An 18570-nucleotide genomic window follows, 5' to 3' on the forward strand; every position below is an offset into this window, starting at 1 on the left:
AAAACGTTCCGCGGCCCCTGCTACATGTATCCGTAATACTGTTGAAATACATATTTTTTTCATTTCCCGGCAGCGTTTTTACATTTCTCGGCAAAACTGAACATTTTTCCATCTCCCGGCGAGACGTTTTAACATTCCCCGTTGATGCAATGTTTCGAGATTTTTACATTTCCCGGCCATACGTTTTGCACGTATCCAGCGTTCTGCCATTTACTAGTACAGTATCTTACTGCCAGATGAATATTCATGATGAAGCAGGACGGGTGCCCAAATACTAAGTAGTGCTTACCGAAAATCTCACTCATAAAAAAATTTTTGAACTTGGCATCCCTGCAATCTCCCAGGGTCCCATTGTAATTGTGCCCACGTGGGCCCACCTGCACTTTGACCCTGTGCCACTCTAGCATGTGATGCTGCATGACGCATGCGTTCAGATCCATCCCAGGCACCACGTTTACACATACACCGTTTCCATTCTTTTGGCCCGATCATCAGTAGACGCCGGGTACGCCGACTCCATCCGCATGCGATATGTGCTGCAGCTAGCTAGCTGGCGCTACTACTAGTTCTTGGCGCGATAGCTTCGACAGCAGTGAATAACGTTGACCGAAAGATCGGTCTGTATCTGTCCGTCGGGGAATGTTCCGCGGAGACTGCGTCTGGCTTCACGGATCCCCTCCGTATACAGACCGAAGTCAATGATTGCGGCTCCTGTGTGGAGCAGTCGCGCACAGATCAAACGTTACGATAAACCAAATTTCAGACAGCTTTTTTACATTCAAACAAGTATGACATGACATGACACATTATGCAGCAATATTTGGGATAAATTTCTCACATTGTGCAGTCGAAATACTCACATAACCTCGGTTATAATGCAGAAATTTTATCGATATCGCAACATCGCCGTTCGCGAGCAGTAAGTCGCCATTTTGAATCTATAACAATTGCTAAGCTAATCACATGCGAGGTACGTGTTTTAGTAAAACAAACACGTAGAAACTACCTCGCATGTGATTGGCTAATAGATTCATAGTGTATGTTTCTGCAGTTTGAATGTGACGACGCGACAGGCTGTGTTTTACGTTGAAAATTCTCCTAAAATGTTGGATTATTCATGAATCTGGTGAGTGTAACGTATTCTTAAAAAAATAAATTCACCATACAAGCTTAAATTTGCCGACCTAGGGCCGTGAATTAGACGCAATCGAGAAGGGTGAGGTACCTCACCCAATTTTCCATAGAGACAGTGGTTAAGAACATCCACACAGCAATGGGTACTGCAACCTTCCGTCTGTCTACGGAGGACAGCGTTAATGGCAAAATATAAAAGAGTCCTCCGGACAGACGGATCTTTCTGTCTATGAATAACGTAGACAACCTGTGACTGTGTGGTGAGACCAAACGTTAGTATGTGTTCATGTTTTCAGAATTAATGGTGTTGAATGTTAGTTTTTACGTTTCATCAGTCACGTTGTTGGCAAGACTGAGTTACTATTATAGTTATACTAATTCTCACGCTCGTTTTACTTCATTCAAGAGGCTAATTGGCTGAACCCATTCAACGTTGACTCAGAAAACTGAAAGGGAGAGAGAAGTTTGCTATGGCAGACAAGGGGCGACCGCGACTGACGTATTTTGCTGGACGAGGACTCGCTGAGGTCATACGATTAGCTTTGAATGCTGCCCAAATCGAGGTAGGACTCGACTAAGCTCTACACTAGCCAGCTCTATAAACCAAAGTACTTGATTTTTTTTCTTTTTTAGTGTTCCAGTCACAATATTGAGTTAATAACCGATAACTGTCATTGTACTGTAGGCCGGTCGGTCGGCAGGCAGGCTGAGGACGCTTTGCTTTCTTCGGGCTGCGTACCTGGTCCTGGGGATTGTTTCATAAATTAAGCTGTTTGTAAAGTTTCTATACGAACGACTGGTGATCAGTTCTTGTGCTGAATTATTGAAATTCTGATAAGTCAGTAAGTAGAGGTCTGTAGCACATCAGAACTGATCACCAGTCGTTCGTAACTTTACGTATGCGAGTATACAACTTTGAAACAGGGCCCTCTTGCTGGGGCCTGGTTTAGTGGGCAGCGCCCCGGGGCCGGGCCATCGAGCCTGATGTGTGTAGGTGATCTTTCATTTTTGTCTGTCATGTATGTTCTATCACTGGATCAGCTCCCAGGCGATGCGTGTGAAGGATATTGGGATATAGTTCTCACAATCCGTTTTGTTCCCATTCTTGAATACAGCCTACAGGAACAACATTTCCTAGCCCCCTGTCATCTGGCACCTCCGTAACCCAGGGGCGCTCCTTCGTTCACGTTCGGGCTGGTCACAGTTAGCACCTCCCTTGTCTGGTAGGAAAGCCTGAGAATGGCACAAAGTCAGGGGTGGATCCAGGAATTCTGTAAAGAGGGGTGCTAAACAATATTTCTGGTTCTACTTTAAGGTTTCATCTTATTTTTTCTTTTTATTTCTTTTGTTTTAACAACAAATAAAGAGGGGGCGGGCGTCCGGTGCACCCCCTCTGGATCTGCCACTGAAAGTGCTGGGGCTACTACTCTTGACAGCTTCTTCACGTCAAGACTGAAGCTGGGATTCCATTCGGTCCATGTGCTTTCCTTGCCAACTTAAAGGGGCATAGTCCCGGTAGTGTAGAGGGCGCTGTTGATAATACTGCCGATCACCGTTAGCATTGATACGAAGATTACCGAAGTTGAGCTGTCATCAGAGTAAAGTGCGTAGCTGTTGCTAAGTAACGTAGCCTTCGTTGTCTTATCTGCGCATTGCGCAGTCTGTAGTAATGCCAGGGTGCGTGCATAATGCTTGTTATTATGACATCACAAAAGAAGATTGCTAAAGCTGTCATCCCCCTCAACCGAATCATGAGCCGAACTGTGATCGGACCACTGACTACAGTGAATCGGACTTCTTCAGACTCGGGAAAGTGGGCCAAAGCGTAAGCGCCAAAGAGGAGTCGATAGCATACGTTTCTATAGGAAACTTGCGCCATGCGCCCGCGTACGCATTTCATGACTAAAACACCGGGACCATGCACCTTTAAGTCTCTCAAGCAGCTTTTCAGTGCCATGAGGGATGATGTTGATATCTGGTATTGTGTCAAATGGTGACACTTCAGGCAGAAGATTTGGGGGGCAAGTCTGTTTCGGCTGTGAAGGTTTGCTTGAACTTCTCATCAAATACCACAGCTTTAACTTGGGGATCAGTCACCACCTTCTAACGGCTGGCGCCAAGCTTGAATGAACATTGTGGAGGTTGCTAGGAGCATACCTTCTATTGTCAAACGGTGAAAACCAAAGAGTATAGAAGCTATAGCACTAGCTTCTATACTCTTTGGTGAAAACTGTCTTGCTTCCCCTTGATCATCATGATAGCGTTGGCAGGAAAACTATGAAGGCGGTTTTCTCAAAACACTGATTTCTTAAACCATTCGACATGCGCTAATAAAATCATCCATATCTCCTCAACCGAGTATTTCTATGAGTCAAGTTATATGTGACATTAAAGTGGAAGAGTAAGGGAATAATGTCATGTCATTTTCAGAAAATTGTCCTCCCTCTACTTTTGGATCCTTTTGTTGCAGCAGGTCACAAATGTGAATGCACCTAGTAATATTAATTAGTGTCATGTTGCCGTTCAACTAAAGTCAAACAAAATGAAAGCTGTTGTGTTGGCAAGTGCTTATTTATTTGATTACTTGTGGGACTACATGTATGCTATGGTTGATGGCATGTCAGTATGATCATAATGGGCTCATTTGACTCATGAAGCACAATCTACAGTGTATAAATGCATCTTACACTGTTAGTAATATGTCTGGCATTTATGCAAAGTCTGTGCATCAATCATGATGTAGGCCCTACACATTGTACGTGTATATTTAAAGTATGCAAATTTCAATTTAAAAGCAAATCAATGATTTTGTTTGTTATTAATTAAGACAGCAAAGCCTCCTTCTTTCCAGTCTAGGTTTTTTATGTACCTCAGTTTGGTTAGGTTCTTAAAGGGATCGTACAGTTTTGGTTGAGACATAATTTCAGGTTTCTAACATTTCTTGATGAGATAATGACAAACCTCTTATGAAATATGAAAGAGCATGTAATTCTATGAGGAATACAATGCTTATTTGATGAAAATTGGTTTTGAAATGGCTGAGATATCCAAAAAAAGAGCGATTCTAATAAAGTATGGGACCCACACTTTATTATGATCGCTTTGTTTTACTTTGTTTTTGGATGTTTCATTCATTCCAAACCCAATTTTCATCAAACAAACTTTGAATTCCTCTTAAAATGGTATGCTCTGTACTATATCATAAGTGTTTTCTTGGTATCTCGCAAAAAGTTAAAGGCCCAATTCTCATCTCCACCAATACTGTACTATCCCTTTAAGCTGTCCCACATCTCATTAGCCTGTACTCCATTTCTGTACCAGTATTCTATTTCTTTCCCACGACTCTCATTCCTTTCCCATCCATGTTATTCCTTTCCCATCTGTATTTACAGTTATCACCTCAGCTTGTTGTCACATCTGATCCTTTTGTTTAACATTCAATGTCTACAGTAGTTCTCACCCCAGCTTGTTGCCACCTTCATCTGGGTTGTTTTCATTGATAGTCTTCATGAATTGGGTTCTTTCATTTTCATAGTTGGTCTCTTCCATTTCTGCTACTCCTATTGGTCCTCTTAGTTCATTTGAATATGTAAATATGTAAATACAGTTTATGGGCAATTCCATGGGAATGTGGACATGGCACTAAAATTTCAACTTTATCATATTGCAAAAGAATTACTCATTATGTATTACCCATATATTGAAGTTAAAGAAACTCAAAGAATTATATCAATCGGTCAAATATTTCCCGAGAAACAGCTACAAATGTTGAAGACAATTTTTCAGTCATCCAAATTGCTAAAATGCATGCTTAACTTGATATAATTTTTTTTAATAGAAAAATTCTGCTAGCACTTCAATTAATTTATTCTAAAGAAGCAAATTGGTTCTACTTCAGTCTCCCATGAGGAAATTTTTATGCCACCTTAAAAAAATTCTAATCACCACATGAAAGTTCAGCCCTTGAGCCATGTAACGCGAGTTACCGAAACAAGAAATATTTTTCATTCTGAAGGAAGCAGTGGAGATAATTTGTTGGGAATCATAATTTTCTAAATTCATCACACCCTCATACTGTACACAGGATGTTGACTTGAATAAACACTGTTATCACATTAAAAAATGTCAATGAAAAGTGTAACGCGAGTTACCATGTAACGCGAGTTACCGGCATGTAACGCGAGTTACCAACTATAAACACAAGTTTCCCCCAACATAAGCAAATTTTAGCACTTGATTGAGCTAGATTGTGGTGAAAACAATCAAATGCAGTGCTATACACACTATGCTGGACTGAAACAAAGGAGGGCAGCCTAATAAACTGTGATTAGCATCAAGGCCACTGATCACATGCCACATTGAAGAGTCTAGCCTGGCTTTCACTGCATACTGTACATGTATCCAGCAGTGAATGAGACCATTAGATTTATCTTTTGAATTTCCTGCATCAGTATTACAGAATTTTTATTTCAGGATGCTATAAAGCACAGCAAGTGTTGGTTCTAATCCTTGTTCGGTGGTCTACTGAAGATGACACCTGTCCAGAGATAAGGAGGTTGTGGGTTCGAATCCTGCTCAAGTATGTATGCCCATGATTTTTTATCATGGCTACTAATAAAACACTGATCAATTCAGTGAGCTTATTAACGTTGATGTAGGGCAATTTGTCAATCAGTTGCAATGAAAACATCTCAACGGAAGAATTTCATGAATTTGAATAATTACACAGTACCCACTGCACTTGCTGTCGGGCGAAAGCACAGTGGTCTAGTGGAGATGACACTTGTCCGGTGATCAGGAAGGTCGTAAGTTTGAATACTGCTTGAGTATGTACGCCCATCGACTTTTTTATCATGGCTACTACTAAAACACTGATCAATTCAGTGCTTATTTACGTCGATGTAGGGTAATAAGCCAGTTCGTATACACTGTAGCTCATGTACACATTGGTACATATGACCTTTCTTTTTTCTCAGTTGGTTCGGCACATCACTTGTTTTCAAAGCAGCATAATGCATAAGCTTGCATGACATAACAATTTATGGAACTTCTGTTCAAAAAAAGAATGAACTTGCATTTAGATCAGGGGATGAGAATACTCCCATCAGTTTATAATTTAGCAGGCATCCATTTCATTGTTTTGTATTGAATGCAGTAACAGCTTATTTCCGTTTATTTTGCAAAATACCATTCTTGCTGTCAGGTGGATGTGCTGGCAAGCATCATTTAGATAAGGATCGCATGAATAATCATCGCATCACAGATGCTTATGTCAGTGAATTTACAAACCAAAATGCCTGTTCGTCCAAATGATCTTTTTTTGTTCATGGGCAAGTCCAAGATAAGGTCCCCTCAGAAGGCAAAATTTCATCTTTGCTCAATATTGACAAATTTGGTATCATTTTGAAGCTTATGAGTTGAAGTTTTGATTTCCATGGAGGAAAAAATGATATTTTGTAAATTTATGCAAATTTCAAGGGCTTCATTTGCATAAATGTAAAACACAGCGTTACGTATGGGACATTTATAAAAATTCATATTTATTCAAAGGAAAGCAAATGATATTTGATTAATATGTGGACATAAGAAGTTCATCAGATAGTTTAACTTGGTATGAAAATTTAGGGATTATGCAAATGATTATGCAAATTAGCTCGTGTCCTATCATGAGATGTCCCATACGTAACAAAATGAGGTCATTTTTTTAGGTTTTTTCTAAAATTGCTAAGGTTATTTGAATGCCCTTTTGGAAAGTTCTAATTTATTGTTTAGAGAAATTAGATACCATAGAAAAAAGAAAAAACAGTAAAAGAAATATTCTTTATTAGGCATTGAAACAATGTTACGTATGGGACAAATGTGTTACGTATGGGACATCCTCATATATATTGCATGTGAATGCATGTACCTAGCTGGGAAGGTCTCTCAGTACACAAATGGTCAATCATCCTGGAGAAAGCATCCTAACTTTGTAGCTACTTTTTGAGTTATAGACACTTGAAACAATACATGTACTTGACTGAACAATTTTCAGAAAGGGGGAGGGGAAGATGGCAAAATACACAATGAAAATCAGCATGAAAGGGATGGTATAGTTTTCGTAGAAATGGGGATTCAGTTTCCAACATTTTATGAGATGACTGGAAAGCAATAATACGAATTACTAAAGAGCATACAATTCTAAGACTAGAGGAATTCAAAGTTACATAATTTGATGGAGATCCAATTTGAAACGGTTGTGATATAAAAAAAAATAATAGAATAAAGTAAAATGATTTTTTTTTTATTGCAAGTGATACACAAATTGTCCTTATTCAGTTTTCAATAGTAGCCACAACAAAATTCATGGGTATACATACTGAGGTGTGACTCAAATCAATGACCTGACTGCTAGACAGACATCATACATCTACTCGATTACTGGAATTCCAGGCAGCAGGTATTGCTTATCTATTAAAATTAATATTTCTTGTGTCAAGTTGTTTTTTATTGAAACTAAATGGCAAACTGCCCTTCATCAATGGAAGTACACACTTTAAACTATTCAATTTTTTAGTAGTAACTATCCTGATAAAAATAGGGCATACATACTCAGGTTGGTCATAAAAAATATAGAATATGATTGAATATGATTATGATGGTAAATATTTGGGGGATGTTGTTCCCTTGACAATCTGGATCAGTATTTGAATAATTTCAACTGATTCCACCTCAATAATTATGCAAAAATTTGTTTATGGGTATTTTGCAAAATTATTTTGCAAAATACCCATAAACATGGTTCTTCACACACTAAACGAATGGGGGACAAAGGGCATGCATACTCAGGTTGGTCATAAAAATATAAAAATATGATTGAATATGACTATGATGATGAATATTTGGGGAATATTGTTTCCTTGACAATCTGGATCAGTATTTGAGTAGTTTCAACTGATTTTACTTCAATAATTATGCAAAATACCCATAAACATGGTTCTCAACACACTAAATGAATGGGGGACAAAGTGTCCCATACGTAACTGTCCCATACGTAACACGTCATGTCTGTCTTTAATTAGAACCTGTAATTAGAGCTTTTTGCCTAATGACATGAAACTTACCTGTGATAATCTTGAGTGTTGTGACTTTCATCACAGTGAGTTACAAGTTGTAGAATGACCTACTTTCAGAGAGTTTTGAGGTTGAAAAAAATGTTCCAAAAAACAAAATTTTTCTGGTCCCATACGTAACGGCACATATTTTCTCTTCTAGAATATAATTGTCACGGTCATTTTTCTCAATTTTTTACATGATTATACTTCTCCTAGATATCAATCACCATGATAAAGTTCAATATGATCAAAGGCCATTAACACTATTTTTCAGGTCATAAAAGTCTCTGAATGTCCCATACGTAACGCGCGTGTTATCTTGGACTTGCCCTCATGCACAAAGTGGAATTACAAACTGGTCTTTTTGTCAATCAGTTGCAAAGAAATGTACTAGTTTTCACTCCTCACAAAGATAGGATTTGAATTTTTGAAAGATTGTAAGCTGTTTCGTAAACTTGTATATAGGGTTTGATACTTTTATGTTTTGTTTTAAAAAGACTTTCAACATTTTTCATCTTTACACTCTGAAACTTACAATGTAATAATACACCTATATCATCTACAGAGTGTAGTATATATTCAAACATATTCAAGGTCTCTATGAGGAGTGAAGCTCTTATTAGTCTTAAACACACTCTTCTATTGGGTTTATTAGTAAAATATTTGTTTAACATTTATTCGTTTTACTATCTACACAAATAAGCATCTCTCAGATTATTCAACACAAGATTCAGTGCCATCAGAACAATTGTATGTCATCAATTTGTGTCACCCTGTGTTAGTGGACATAATGTAACGCGAGTTACCGTAACGCGAGTTACCGACATAAAGGCTCCCTACATTTTTCCAGGTCATTGTTACTCAACTTTGATATTGTTAATTTATGAGTCCTAACCCACTATCAATTCAAGGTAGGAAAACTTTTATCAAGATTGTCTAGTATGAGGAGACTTTCCAAAAAGAGGTCTTCATAGAATTGACCATGTCCTTTTTGTGTAACGCGAGTTACCGAAATTAAATGATTCAAGAATCCCAACATGTTTGTCCTTTATTTTTCTTTTTGGATTCATTTAGTTGGTGTATGTCTACTTAACCCATGATGAAAAAAGTAACTTGTAGATCCTACCAATTACAAAGATATTGGCACATTATCCCAAAAATGTACCCATTATTTGTAACGCGAGTTACCGTGGAATTGCCCTTATGCAGATCATGTGCATGATGTTGAGTTTTGCTGAGGGCAAGTCAGCCTGAAAATAAATCAGTGTGCTTCTCAGGACTTAAAGCGTGCAGGACTCATGTTTACAGTCTGCATCCCTGAACCTGTAGCTATCTTACAATTGCATACAATTTTATTCTAGTGATGTGATATGAATACTGGAACTGTAGATACTGCACTTGTACATACAAGTATGTACAAATGTTACCATGTAATTTTCAACTTGTTGAAATGTTGTTTGTCATTATTATTCTCTATATAATCAATCATGTGTGTATGAGTTTGACCCACTGATCTCTGTAGGATGTATCTGGTTATCCATTGGTCCATTCACGCCGTGCAAACATGTGAAGTTGTGCCGCCATGTTACCAGGTACAAAATTGTACATTGTTGGGACTTGCACGCATTTTCCAGCAGAGCAGAGACTGTCGCCAAGATGATGTGAGCTCCATACTCAAGTGCATGGGAGATATATGTGGTAAGATGGCAGCACAGTGGTTTCAAAGCGATTGGCCTGCGAGATATCCAGATACTTCCTCTAGAGATCATTGGTTTGAACATTGTACATTAAGCTGTGGGAATTCCATTACCTAGTGGCCTCTGTTGGCTCTTTTGCTGAACCATGTCCAAGACTTCTTGATGTTGATGTGGAAAAAAAACCCAAAAACCCCCCCCCCAAAAAAAAAAAAAATCTGGAAGTCAGACCTTTTAAAGGGGCATAGTCCCGGTAGTGTAGAGGGCGCTGTTGATGATACTGCCGATCACCGTTAGCATTGATACGAAGATTACCGAAGTTGAGCTGTCATCAAGAGTAAAGTGCATAGGTGTTGCTAAGTAACGTTGCCTTTGTTGTCTTCTCTGCGCATTGCGCAGTCTGTAGTAATGCCAGGGTGCGTGCATATGTGATTGTTATTATGACATCACAAAAGAAGTTTTGCTAAAGCTGTCATCCCCCTCAGCCGAATCATTAGCCGAACTGTGATCGGACCACTGACTACAGTGGATCGGACTTTTTCAGACTCGGGGAAGTGGGCCAAAGCGTAAGCGCTAAAGAGGAGTCGATAGCGTAGGTCTCTATAGGAAACTTGCACCGTGCACCCGCATACGCATTTGACTAAAACACTGGGACAATGCACCTTTAACCTGTACTGTACTTTATCCATGCCATCCAGTAATGACTATATCATAATGTATGATTGTCTGTTTCTTTGACTGTTCAGTACGAGGATATCTACATGAGAACAAGGGAGGAGTTTCTCCAGCTGATCAAAGGTACAAGCAAGCAGAGATTACATTATTAAAATTTGAACATTTCATATAAATGGTTTCTAATTGTCTCTCAGAAAGTTAAAACCTGAATCTCCATCACATCCAGAACCATACCATCCCTAGTGTGTCTTTCATATTAGAGATTATAGAGATGAGTTGGGTACAGTACATGTATTTAAACTAAGTAAAACAAGGGCTTCAGGTCAAGTGCTCATCAAAATAAAGGGGAGGGGCATGAAAAGGTTGATTGACATTCCATTCAGTGACAGGAAAGACATAATTCAGAATTTTAGTGTCACAATGTTCTTAATTTGAAAAAAAAAATAAGTAAGACAAAACACATGTTTTTACATGATTAGATTAACTTTACATGTGCACTGTGGATATTCGTGGGTGGTAGACACTCCATACACATGAACAAAGAAAAAGAATGAAAAGGCAATCTTAAATTCTACTTTTGTACAAAGTTCTGTTTTATTTTTGTATCTGATAATGCTGTTCAACCTTTGAACAGAATGTCACTGGAACAGAGTGTGGTTGTAATTTCTAGAGTCAGTGTTAGTGATAGTCTGCTGTCTCAGGCTATTAAAGAAGACAATACAACTCTTTATCTCAACACTTACCCTCTTCCTGGCACCAATTAAATTGCCTTTTCATTTCCTCAGATGGGAAGCTGATGTTCAAGCAGGTTCCTCTTCTAGAGATGGATGGAAAGAACCTGATTGGGAGCGAAAGCACTTTCCGCTACGTCTGCAAGAAAGGAGGCTTTATGGGCAAGACGGATGACGATCAGGCCATGTGAGAAATTCAAAGTCAATTTGTTGTCTTTTACTGCAAATAGTACTCAAAACAGTTCCTATACCATAAAAAAGGAGGCTCTTTAGTAATAAATCGTTGCACTGGGCCAATTTAAGTAGACTTTCCTTTTTAATGTCACAGATGAGATATTTTTGTGCAGAATTTGTACATATTGGGATGTTTAACGAATTGGATTACATGTTGCTCTTTTTGCGCTTGTTCAATTAAAGTGTGAATCTCGTGAAAATTTCCACACCGCAAAAAATCAAGGTTGACTTTTGTGGATTCAATAACTGCAGGAAATCAAGAAATGACATTAATAGTGAAAAGGTTAGAGATATCAGGCTGGCAGTACAAAAGTCAAGAAATCTCCTTTTTAAGCTTCTAAATTGTTTTCCTGTATTGCCTTTGGATGGAAACACCACAACAATTTCTGATATCATGCCAAAATGGTGGTGTTAGAATATGAAAAAAAAATGAACCCTTTACCTTATCCTATTGGAAGGCATATATAGAAATGGGTTGAAATTTTAGTCAGTGGATATACAGACATGGTATTACCAGACACCATGGTTATTCTGAACACATACAATGTATATCTCTGCGCAACAATGACATTCTATATGCATGGGATTACTTAGACCTATCTCACTGAGGTTAGTATGGGTCAACATTGCCAAAATGTAAAAGTGCTTCAAAGTGCATTTTTGTATTTCACATTTTAAAGATTTAGATTTATCAATAGATTTTACCGCTTTAATTGTTGCAAATGTTCATGCTTGACTTTTTTATTGTACAGTAGGTAAATTTGACCCTCGGTGGCCAGAATTCAGAGCAGCAGAAAAATCAGTGTCAAATAGACTGTCCTACCTAAAGAATAAGTCTGGAGACTGTGCATGTTCAAAAAAAGAAAATAGTGAAATTATGAAATTCTTGGTGCATTCATTTACATTTTCGCCCATCATCTCCAACACCCCCCCCCAAAAAAAAAACAAAACAAAACAAAACAAAACAAAACAAAACAAAACAAAAACAGGAAGGCAGTGACAATTCCACATCTCCTCAGATATGTCCTTTTCCAAATTTTGCATTATTTTTGTTTGTTCTCACCAGGGTTGAAATGCTGTGTCTTGGAGCTAGAGACATGTTGAGGTCCGGCTTTTCTAACTTCCAATTTGTAGCACCAGATAAGCAAGAAGAAACTCTTCAGAAGGCATTGAAGCTGAGCAGGGAGCGCTATTTGCCAGTCTTTGAAAAGGTAAATATCATGTTCATTCCCCTTCTTAGTCTGTGTCACTGTGAATCACTGAAGATTTAAAACAAACTCCAACTTTTTGGAAGCACGATCAAGTATATCTGAACCATTTCAAGTAAGCATTTGTTTCAAATACACGTACATGCTACGACTGTAAAAATGAATAGTTGAAAACTGTACGTACAGTGCACTCCTGTTATAACGAAATGCCCGGGACCGGCAGTTTTCTTTCGTTATAACGAAATTTCGTTATAACCGAACAAATACAATATATAAAGAAAACAAGGAACCACGTATATATATCATATTATTTTTGCTGAATATTCATCATACACTGGAAAGCTATGTAAAATGTGATGGGATAACTGTATTACAATAATAAACGCAAGTTCCCCTCAGAAACTGTGCGTGACACAAGGAGCGAACACACAGTGGTGTGAAGCGTTCACCCATGCAGAGACGCTATAAATGCTTGTTCCGCTACGTATTTTCGAAAGCAATTCGCATTTCGTTATAACGGAGCACATTTCTTTTGTTTTTCTTTGTCTGTGGCGCTCGGAAAAGACTTCGTTATAACGGAAATTTCGCTACAATCGTGTTCGTTATAAGCAAATTTTGTACCACAGACTTTAATGGTGATAATTTTGGGACCAGAAGAGTCGCTTCGTTATAACGAAATTTCGTTATAACCATGTTCGTTGTAACGGTAGTGCACTGTATATATATTGTATATATTTATATTCATATAATGTTACATGAAGGCAGTCTTTTCTTTGTATCAAAGTTTTTTAAACTACAAATTGTCATGTGTCTGATGATAATATTTTTTATGAAAGCACAAGCTTAGCTGCCTTGGAGAACATGGACTACTATGTAGACAACAACATTTTCTTTCTTTTTTTTTTTGTGAAATCTTTTGCCAGATTGATGCTTGAGAACGATGCTAGTCTGTAGCAACCAGAAATATTTGCAGTATGAAACTTCCACAAATTTGAGCTGATGACCTTTTTTTGGTGAATTGCCTCTGGAATTTAATGCGTTGTGTAGACCTAACCTTTCACAGACATTTTACTTTTGCGACTCCTGTCTCCTTGAGAAATTATGCATGAGAAAATTTCTGGTTTTACAGTAAGCATTGAATGTACGCATATCATTAAAGTGCACAGATGAAATGTCATTCATGCAATTGAAATACCAGGCAAATTCTGTAAACAGCATTGATTGCTTTCTGGCTTTTCTCCTCACAGACGTCTTAGCCATGCTTGAGAGATTTCATTTGGCATATACATGTAGGTCCTACATGTTCAATGAAAAGACAGTTAAACAGAACTCTTCCTCATCAGAAACTGTCTTTGATTTTATGACTTTTGACTGGAGGAAATTCAGGTGTACGATTAATAACTCGCAAATCCAGTAGGGGACAGCACCTGAAAGTCAATCACCACATATAATGCAACCTGCATGTGACAGGAATGGAATCCCGAGAACGCTTTCATTGTTTTGTGGCATTTGGAGGCGTGGTTGTGCGATTGTAGTAGAATATGTGAACTTGGCTCGCTGTTGACTGAGTGGGGCATGCGAATATGGCCCATAAAGAGTTAAAGCCTCAGAGGGGTGTTCTTTCTGGCCAGAAATGTCAGAAATACCATGGTATTACTTGAACTGAAATACTGTGGTATCTATAACTGTGGTATTTCAGCAATTAGAACAGTGACAATAAATTACAGATCTATATATGGAATAATTCACCAACTCAAATTTGATTAGATAGAAATTTCAGCTGATGAGTAATATTTAAATACAGTAGTATCCTGTACACTTCTGTGGAAGAAAACAGCTTCACAACAGATACATGTACATGTAGTTTGTGTGGTAGTGGAGTAGAAATGCATAGCAAATTGCAATGTGATACCAGGAAAGTTATTCCCTCAATATCATGATAATTCTAATGTGAATGCACCTATCGTTGATTTCTCTCAGACACTTGAAGAAAGCAAGTCTGGCTTCCTAGTTGGGGATTCCTTGACGATGGCAGACTTCACATTCTATGATCCACTCTCCTACATCAATGAGATTCCCAGAGTGAAACATGAATTAGATGCTTTTCCAAAGTGCAAGGTAAGTGATTTTTTATTGATCCTTTTACTGAGGTAATGTCAAGGTATGGACATACACATGAAAATCTTCAGCTGGATAAAGGAATAATTCCCCATCTGCAGATGAAACAAAAACCCAGCATTAGTGCTTTACAACGTAGAATACAAGTAATTCTAAAATGTGATTAAGGGATAGAAACGACCACTGTAGAAGTTTGAGTCCATACAATTGATGTTTAGTATTGTTGAATACTCAAAATGTGATCAATAGTTATAATAAAAATGTTTCGAGACTAAACCGTATGACAGTTATGGTTTATTGAGAAAAATACTGATATCTCCTAATATTTTAGGCTTAATTGCAAAAATTGTATATGGTAGGATGTTTTGTGATTCATTAGACCTACTACACATATGGATCAAATGTGATATCTTGAACATTTTTTTAAATCACTGCTCCCAAAGGGATGGTTAAACAGGACCTTTAAGCATCATGTGAATTATAAAAAGCTGGTAACAATAAATGAAGTACAAGATGTTTTTCTCCTTTTTGTTATACCCCCGCCAAACGAAGTTTGAAGGGGGTATATAGGAATCAGCGGACGGTCGGGCGGTCGGTCGGGCGGGCGGTCGGGCGGTCGGTCCGTTGCAAATCTTGCGTCGCGAACTACTTCCTCAGTTTTCAACCGATTCCCATAAAACTTGGCAAAGATGTGTGCCTTGGGTTGTAGATGTGCAAGACGTATTTTTTGACAGTACCCAAAAGTATGTTACCATGGTAACGGCATATTATGGGCAAAAATGGGTACAAATCTTGCGTCGCGAACTCCTCCCACAGTTTTTGATCAATTTTTATGAAATTAGGTACAGATGTTCATCTGAATATGTTAATGTGCAAGACACATATTTCCGCAGTGGCAAAAAGTGCGTTGCCATGGTAACGGCATGTTATTGGTAAAATATAGGGCAAAATGCTTCATGGCAAAACTGCTTCATCAGTGTTCTTCCAATTCTCATGGAATTCATATTGAATGTTTGTCTTAGGATATAGGTCAGCATGACACATTTCTTGACAGTGACAAAAAGTATGTTGCCATGGTAACAGCTCACATATTATGAGCCAAAATGATGGAAAATTTTGTGTTGCAAACTACTTCCTCAGTTTTTGCCCAATTTCCATGAAACTTGGTACAGATGTGTGCCTTTGGTTGTAGATGTGCAAGACGTATTTTTTGACAGCACCCGAAAGTACGTTGCCATGGTAACGGCATTTTAATGGCAGAAGATCAAGGAAAGATCTTGCGGATTTAACTACTTCCTCAGTTTTTTGACCAAAGCTTATGAAATGTGGCACACACCTTGATCTTGGTGGGAAGATGTGGAAGACATATTTTTCAGACGTGTCGGAAGCTGCGTTGCCATGGTAACGGCATATAAATGGCAGAAGATCAAGGAAAGATCTTGCGGATTGAACTACTTCCTCTGTATTCGACTGAAGCTCATGAAATGTGGCACACACGTTGGTCTTGGTGGGAAGATGTGCAAGACATATTTTTTGGACGTGTCGGAAGCTGCGTTACCATGGTAACGGCATATTAATGGCGGAAGATCAAGGAAAGATCTTGTGGATTGAACTACTTCCTCAGTTTTTGACAAAAGCTTATGAAATGTGGCACACACAATAGTCTTGGTGGGAAGATGTGCAAGACATATTTTTCGGACGTGTCGGAAGCTGCGTTGCCATGGTAACGGCATTTAAATGGCAGAAGATCAAGGAAAGATCGTTCCTTGGATAAGACTGTCGTCACAGGGCGGGGCTATTAATCACCTTCAGTGATATTTCTAGTTTTATTTGAAGGACATATCTCCTTGGTGCACCAGGGGATATGAATACATTAATAAAGGTCATTAAAAGCTGAAAAAAGATAAGACACTTTCAAATTGAAAATCATACATCTCTCTGTGGTTAATGGTCAGTTGCCCATTTCACAGAATGACTGTGCTTTGGCAACATTTACACAATCCTGTGTTGCTATGTATAAGCATTTTATCTTTTGTTGACATTTAGGTTGATATTGATTTATGTTAATCATATTCAATCTGGTCCACCATTAAATTGACAGAGATTCAAAGTGTAGAATAAGTCATGTTCAAAACTGAAACAAATCCAGTCACAGTGTGATTGTTTCCCCGTTGTTTTATTTTTTTTAACGCAAATGTCTGAACTATTGATCCATGCTTCTAGGAAGTAACTGTAATACATGAATGAATGTCTGTGTTTTTTCACAGGCTTACATCGAGCACTTCTCCAGTCAGCCAGGTCTCAAGGAGTACCTAGCCAGCCCTCGGCGCCATCCTCCCCCGGATGCAGCGTATGTGAAAGAAGTCAACCTCGTCCTCAACTGGTGAAAGGATGCTGTGTGTCTCTTCTGCCTTGTGTTCTTAATTATCAGAGTAAGCCTAATACAATACATGAATGTGGAAAGTCCATGTTGTGTGAAATTTCGTAGAGTCGTGGAATCATAGCAGTCAAATGCCAATCTTGATGGAAAAATCATGCTTTTGGGAAAATTTATTTTATCTCTAGATTATGGCCTGAATTATTCTGAGGTATCAAGGCCAAGTAAATAAAACTTTCTGTTTTCAATAATTATATATGATGATGTATTTTTACCAGGGTTACATTCTCATGAATTTTTTTCTGAGTGATTACAGTATATTTGATACCGGTGTGAAATCCAGTTTGTGTCAGCTGATGTACACATGGATTCGTAGTATTAATGTTATGATTGGCAGATATCAGTTTTTATCTTTACATGACGTGAATTCAGTTTTTATCTTTACATGACATGAATTTGAAACTGCCATCATTTGTTCATTTCTGTGCCAAATAGTATTCTTAAGATAATGTTTTTACATGATCAAAATTTTCATTGTATTAACATGGAAAACTTTAGGAGATTCTAGTGAACATAAACATAATTATCTGCTTTTATGTAGAAATCAACTCCTAGAAGTTTTAATTTAAGTTAATTTTAGAGTGAAAAGAAGGGAAGAAGTGTCTAATGAATCCTGGGTCAATGGAATTTTTTTTTTTTTTTTTTGGGGGGGGGGGGGGGGAGGGGTAGGATAACTGACAGAAACTTCTATAGAATCCATTTAAAACTTGGTTAAGGGCTCATGGAATTAAGGCAGAGCTGGTTTTGAGGCAAGTAGTTGATGCAGGGAACAAGTGGATCTGAAATATTTGGATGGATAAACCATTTCTTTTGTCTAAGGGGTATCACATGCCCACATTGTGTGTTGTCTGTCTTCGTGCGAGTGTGTGTGTATGTGTTCAGTAGTCATGTCATCAGTTTTGACCTGAAATTGAAAGGTCAAGGTCATTTTATGACATTTTACGGGCAAGCTCAAAGTCCTTGTGCTTCTGTCGCTTCTTGTGTGAAAAACATTATTCACCATGTCCTACTCTTAAGACTTAGTCATTAGTTAAAGCAGGGTACGTTATATTCATGCGGTGAGTCTTCTTGGAGACCCGTGAATCTCTCATCTGACAGTAGAGGCCATGAATTGCCTTCAAATCATTTAATAGCACAACATAATGGTTAGCAGTCAAATGACAGGTGTATATTGCATGCTGGCTCTTTCTTTGCACCTGGTACATCTATTGTAATTACAAATCTTTTGAACATATTACAGAGGTA

The 18570-nt window shown here is 38.2% G+C and overlaps 1 protein-coding gene across 3 annotated transcripts; it reads left to right on the forward strand.

The window, feature by feature from the left end:
- Positions 1-1373: 1373 nt before the first annotated feature.
- LOC139711186 (glutathione S-transferase alpha-4-like) lies at positions 1374-17538 on the forward strand. 3 transcript variants are annotated; one of them, XM_071623101.1, is made up of 7 exons: positions 1374-1394; positions 1541-1697; positions 10669-10720; positions 11383-11515; positions 12629-12773; positions 14751-14888; positions 17156-17538. In XM_071623101.1, the coding sequence occupies exons 2-7, from the start codon at positions 1605-1607 to the stop codon at positions 17273-17275; spliced, it is 681 nt and encodes a 226-aa protein (XP_071479202.1). In that variant the 5' UTR covers positions 1374-1394; positions 1541-1604; the 3' UTR covers positions 17276-17538. The 3 variants fall into 3 exon arrangements, with proteins under 3 accessions (XP_071479202.1, XP_071479203.1, XP_071479200.1); XM_071623102.1 differs by having other exon boundaries at positions 1375-1406; XM_071623099.1 differs by lacking the exon at positions 1374-1394 and having other exon boundaries at positions 1489-1697.
- Positions 17539-18570: the final 1032 nt, after the last annotated feature.

This window comes from Diadema antillarum, unplaced genomic scaffold (assembly GCF_040938485.1).
Source record: "Diadema antillarum isolate AM-2024a unplaced genomic scaffold, OU_Dant_1.0 seq00001621_RagTag, whole genome shotgun sequence".
NCBI lineage: Eukaryota > Metazoa > Echinodermata > Echinoidea > Diadematoida > Diadematidae > Diadema > Diadema antillarum.

Bases quoted from the DNA above. Each gene is read 5' to 3' on its own strand.
- LOC139711186 (XM_071623101.1), top strand. From the start codon at position 1,605: ATGGCAGACAAGGGGCGACCGCGACTGACGTATTTTGCTGGACGAGGA. The intron at 12,774-14,750 runs GTAAATATCATG...GATTTCTCTCAG, and splicing joins ATTTGCCAGTCTTTGAAAAG to ACACTTGAAGAAAGCAAGTC. The intron at 14,889-17,155 runs GTAAGTGATTTT...GTTTTTTCACAG, and splicing joins ATGCTTTTCCAAAGTGCAAG to GCTTACATCGAGCACTTCTC.